The sequence below is a fragment of the Dipodomys ordii genome, unplaced genomic scaffold, assembly GCF_000151885.1.
Source record: "Dipodomys ordii isolate 6190 unplaced genomic scaffold, Dord_2.0 Scaffold22, whole genome shotgun sequence".
In the NCBI taxonomy this organism is placed as follows: Eukaryota; Metazoa; Chordata; class Mammalia; order Rodentia; family Heteromyidae; genus Dipodomys; species Dipodomys ordii.
In genome coordinates, this window is record NW_012267238.1 from 1,818,420 (window position 1) to 1,823,762 (window position 5,343).

General features: G+C 50.5%; 1 protein-coding gene across 1 annotated transcript in view; it reads left to right on the forward strand.

Moving 5' to 3' along the window:
* Positions 1–715: 715 nt before the first annotated feature.
* Chrna10 (cholinergic receptor, nicotinic, alpha 10 (neuronal)) overlaps positions 716–5,343 on the forward strand; it is a 7,428-nt gene continuing 2,800 nt past the window's right edge. Inside the window, exons 1-5 of the mRNA XM_013013956.1 lie at positions 716–776; positions 1,108–1,257; positions 3,507–3,652; positions 4,003–4,157; positions 5,163–5,343. Coding sequence (XP_012869410.1) covers positions 1,197–1,257; positions 3,507–3,652; positions 4,003–4,157; positions 5,163–5,343 — 543 coding nt within the window. The 5' untranslated portion in view covers positions 716–776; positions 1,108–1,196. The remainder of the gene's footprint in view (positions 777–1,107; positions 1,258–3,506; positions 3,653–4,002; positions 4,158–5,162) is intronic.

Consider the following 5,343-nt stretch of genomic DNA (forward strand, 5'->3'; position numbering starts at 1 on the left):
GTAGAATATATAGATATATATGTGTGTATTTATACATATGTGTGTGTGTATAATGCACATGTTAAAAAAGCAGAGCTGAAAGTGATTCTAAAGCTTATGTTTTGTCTATTACCTCACACTCTCCAGTGACGACACTGTGAAAAAACTTCAGTCTCCAATGGGAATGACTGCAGAGACCTGCTCTGTGGACCATTTGGAGTGGCCGAGGTGTCAGCACCACTGCCATCAGGAGGGCAGAGCCTGCATGGCCAGCCAGCATGATGTGTTCACTCTTCACTGGGAAGAGCTACAGGACTCTTAACGGATTCCAGCAATGATGGGAGTGCTTGAGGGGACATTTCCCATCTACAGGTCCTGCCCTTGTACTCCCTGAAGTCCTAGTCTTCTACATATCCCTACTCAATCATGCTTTGGACTCTATTTATTGCAGTTTTGTTCACGATAGCTAAGAGGTGGAATCAACAACTGGTGAATGGATAAAGAAAATGCGGCACATAAGGATATGTAACGTAAAATTATCTCATTATCTCCAAAAGGTTGAGTTGAGTCTGAGTATTGCTTTACAAAATATAAATAATTTAGGTCCCAACAGCCTGAAGTGTCAGTTTCAGTTGCTGTTTCCATGGGTACAGGTGTCCCAATCATGTAATTAAGCTAACTGGAAGTGCCAAGAGGGAGGGGCCACTGTCTTGTGCCTCACACTCGTTGGGACAGAGAAGAGTTCTTGGTCTTGTTGTGCTGAGAGCAGCAGGCTCATTGGCTCATCCAAGGCCCGGGTATGAGGCACGGAAGATCAAAGCCAGGGGTCTGAAATAGAAAGAAGTAGGAGAGAGGAGAAGAGCCATAGATAGAGACCAAGATGGTTGTAGAGGAAAAGACAAAGAAAATTGAGAAAGCAAGAGGTAAACAGAGGTGCATGGCATAGGGAAAGGGCAGATGTCGAGGCCAGAAAGGCAAGGACTAGAAAAGGAGAAATGGCAGATGGTAAGAACCAAGTACTAATATTTGCAGGGCAGGTACAAACAGTAGGGTCAGATAACTAGAAGAGTTTAGGGACTCCTTAGAGAGTATCCGGGCCCACCAAAGATCTGTCTTTCTGATTTCCAGGTACTGTCTACATTATCCTTGCCATCAGGGCCTGATGCTGCCCTAGGTCTGACTAGGAGATCCACCTCACCTTTGGCTGTGGCAGGACCATGAGGACTGGGAGCCACCGTCTCCATCTGGCCTTTCTGTTCCTGTTGCTACTCCCTGCAGGTATGAGCCAGCCCTGGCCTCCCCTGGCATTGCTGTTATTCCTAATCTCTCTCCACAGTCTTTGTTAACTTTCTTTTCAGTAGCTGTGCTAAGAATAAGCTTTCCATCTGGGGAATGTGGAGGAGAGGGGTTACTTGCATGGCTGAAGTGGGAGCAAGGACAAGGAAACTTTCAGAATTATGGCTGAAAAGTCAGAGAAGCAAATCATAAAGGGCCCTGAATGCTAGGCGTGCTTTTACCTGCACTCACTGGGGCCCTGGAAAGTTTTAAGCAGACCCTGCCCTAGTCAGAGTTAGTCAGTTTAAAAGACTGTGGGATGGGCTGGGAATGTGGCTTAGTGGTAGAGTGCTTGCTAGCATGCATGAATCCCGGGGTTCAATTCCTCAGTAACACATAAACAAAAAAGCCGGAAGTGGTGCTGTGGCTCAAGTGGTAGAGTGCTAGCCTTGAACACAAGAAGCTCAAAGACAGTTCCAGGCCTTGAGTTCAAGTCTCAGGACTGGGAAATAAAAAAGACTGGGAGCCTCTAGGTGCTAGGACTCATACCCTGTAATCCTAGCTGCTCAGGAGGCTGAAGATCTGAGGACTGCAGTTCAAAGCCAGCCCAGGCAGGAAAGACTGAGATTCTTATCTCCAACAAACTACTAAAGAGCCAGAAGTAGAGCTGTGGCTCAAGTGATAGAGTGCTGGCCTTGAGTACAAAGCTCAGGGACAGCACCCATGCTCTGAGTTCAAGCCCCAGGACCTGTGCACGTGGGTGTGTGGGTGTGTGTGCCAAACATGGTGGTGCACACTCATAATCCCAGCACTGGAGAGGGGAAGACAGGAGAATCATGAGTTTGAGGCCAACCTGGACTATATCTCAAGCAAATGAAAAAAGCAGAGCAAAATAAAACAAAAAATTGAGAATAGACAGGAAGTGAGGATAAGCTCCAGGCCGGGGGAGCAATGACAAACTGCTATTGTGTAGTCTGAATGAAGGAGGAAGGGTTTGGACTAGAGAGGTAATAGAGGAGAGGGAGGAAAGGAGAGGGGAGGAGAAAAAGGAAGGAGGGAAGGAAGGAAGGGAGGAAGGGAAGAAGGGAGAGAAGGAGGAGGGAGGGAGGGAGAGAGGGAAGGAGGGAAGGAAGATGGGACAGGAGATGGAGAAGGGAGGAGGGAGGGACTAAATGAAGAGGACAGGGTTTTGGCACACATTATTTGCATCAGGGACTGAGAAAATGTATGTCATAAAAGCCTAGGAAGGGGCTGGGAAGGTGGCTCAGTGGTAGAGCCCTTGCCTTGCATGCCTGAGGCCCTAGGTTCGATTCCCCAGCACCACATAAGAAAAAAGCCGGAAGTGGCACTATGGCTCAAGTGGTAGAGCACTAGCCTTGAGCTGAAGAGCTGAGGGACAGTGCCCAGGCCCAGAGTTCAGGCCCCACAACCGGACCCAAAAAAAAAAAGCCTAGGAAGAGTGTGTTTTTAGAAAATGGCAGTACCCATAATCCCAGCTACTTGAAAGGCTGAAGCAGGATGCCTTGAGCCCAGGAATTTGATACCAGCCTGAGTAACACAACCAAAACTTGTCTCAATAAAATAAAATCCTAGTGGCTAGTTGCGGAACATGGAATGCTCCATATATAGAAGCTTTGAGGAACCCAAGGAGAAGTAAAAACAGGCTTGAAAAATGAGGACAGGGTAAATGGAGTTTAAAATACTTAGGTGAAAGTCTGGACTCTTGTGGGCTATTTGGGTCCCTCTAGTTTTAAGGCATGACAGACAGAATCCAGGTCCTTGAAAAGAGTGTAAGAGGCCAGCATTGTTCTGGAAGACAGTACAAGGCCTTTAGCTCATTCACCCCTTACAGGTGACCAAGAAGAAACCAGAGCTGCCAGGCACTGGTGGCTCATGCCTGTAATCCTAGCTACTCAGGAGATCTGAGGATTGCAGTTCAAAGCCAGCCCAGGCAAGAAAGTGAAACACTTATCTCCAATAAACCACCAGAAAACCAGAAGTGGTGCTGTGGCTCAAGTGGTAGAGCACTCGCCCTGAGCTGAAGAGCTGAGGGACAGTGTCCAGGCCCAGAGTTCAGGCCCCACAACCAAAAAGAGAGAGAGAGAGACAGAGAAATAGACAGAGACAGAGAAAAAACAAACCAGAGCCACAGCCAGGACAGAGGACAAGCATAAGGAGACCATCAAAAGGCTGAGACAGTGGAAGCAGATATGGCTGAAGGGTATGCACAGAAGCCCTTTTGACTGATACAGAGTGCCTGGGAGCTGAGGGCAAGCTGGCTCACAAGCTGTTCCGTGACCTATTCACCAACTACAAAAGTGCCCTGAGACCTGTGGCAGACACAGACCAGACTCTGAATGTGACCCTGGAGGTGACACTGTCCCAGATCATCGACATGGTATGTTGTGGTAATGGTTCTGCTATGGAATGTTTCTGTAACAGTGTTCCAGGAAGAGGTAAGAGAGTGTGGGACTGTTCCTTTCCTGTGTTAAGATTAACAGTAACAGCTACTAACTGTTGGGTACCCACTGGGTGCCCTGTACTTTACACACTTGACCTTGTTGACTCCCTGCTAAGTGTGTTACCACCTCATGCACCTGGGAAACTGAGGCCCAGAGAAGGGAAGAATCCAGCAAGGTCAGGCCTGGGAGGGAATCACTGTACAGACAAGTTGGGTTTGTAGATGTGTGCACTGAGGAAAGTGTGCACATATACTGACGTCCCCTCCTTGTCCCCTCCCCCCACCAGGATGAACGGAATCAGGTGCTGACCCTGTACCTGTGGATCCGGCAGGAGTGGTCTGATGCCTACCTACGATGGGACCCAGATGCCTACGGTGGCCTGGATGCCATCCGCATCCCCAGCAGTCTTGTGTGGCGACCAGACATCGTACTCTACAACAAGTACTGCCCGCCTGGGTCCCTCCCTCTCTTGCCTCTCTCTAGAGTTGCCCTTAGCTCTGAACATGCACTGAGACCCCTCCCCACCCCAACCCCACCTCAGTCTGGTTACCCTGCTGCTCTGGAAACTTTCCCCTGGTACCAAAAGGAAGGCTGCCAAGAGCTCACAGCAACCCCACTTTAGGTACAGAAGGCCAAATCAGGCTCAATGTCTACTGAGAGCCCTACTCTCTCTCCTAGTAAGGGGATGTGGTGATAGGATTCAAGGGATAAGAGTGCCTGCTTACCTCACACTTGCATGCATGAGGCCCTGAGTTCAATCCTCAGTACCACCAATAAATGAGTGAATGAATGACAAGTCTGGGATGTGAGTACCTCTCTATGGTACCTTACCTGTTTCCAGACTAGCTCTGAGGTTCAGGGCTGGCTCCCTCCGGGCCTAACCCTCAAGGGCATTCCTTTCTGCCACATTAACCAGTTCAGTGCCTCCCATTTAATGTGTAGTGCTGCAAAGCTTCCTGGGTCCCTCTAATGAGGTTTGTAGATGATTCCCAAGGTCGCACTGACCTGCCCATTACTATCACCAGGTGTGTGTGTGTGCATGCGCACGTGCGCATGTGTGTGCACTGGGGCTTGAACTCAAGGCCTGGGAGCTGTCCCTGAGCCTTTTTGGGTAAGGCTGATGCTCCATTATTTGAGCTACAGCTCTTCTGGGGGCTAATTAGAAATAAGAGTCTCATAGATTTTTCTGCTTGAGCCGGCTTCAAACTGTAATCCTCAGATCTCAGCCTCGGATTACAGGTCTTTCCAGAGGCTTTTCCACTCTGCCCAGGGCTAGGCCTGTGTGCCTTCTAAGCCCCCCCCTCCGCCCCACCCCTGGGCACTATCCCGGCCTCCAGGGCACCTCTCCTCAAAGAGCTCCACCCCCCCCCCGCCCTGCCCGGGTTTCTGACATCTGCCCCCAATGACCCCCCCCCCCCCCCCCGTCCCCCTCCTACTCGTCTGCAGGGCAGACACGCAGGCGCCAGCGTCGGTCAACACGAATGTGGTGGTGCGTCACGACGGCGCGGTGCGCTGGGACTCCCCGGCCATCACGCGCAGCTCGTGTCGCGTGGACGTGTCCGCCTTCCCGTTCGACGCGCAGAGCTGCGGCCTGACGTTCGGCTCGTGGACGCACGGCGGCCACCAG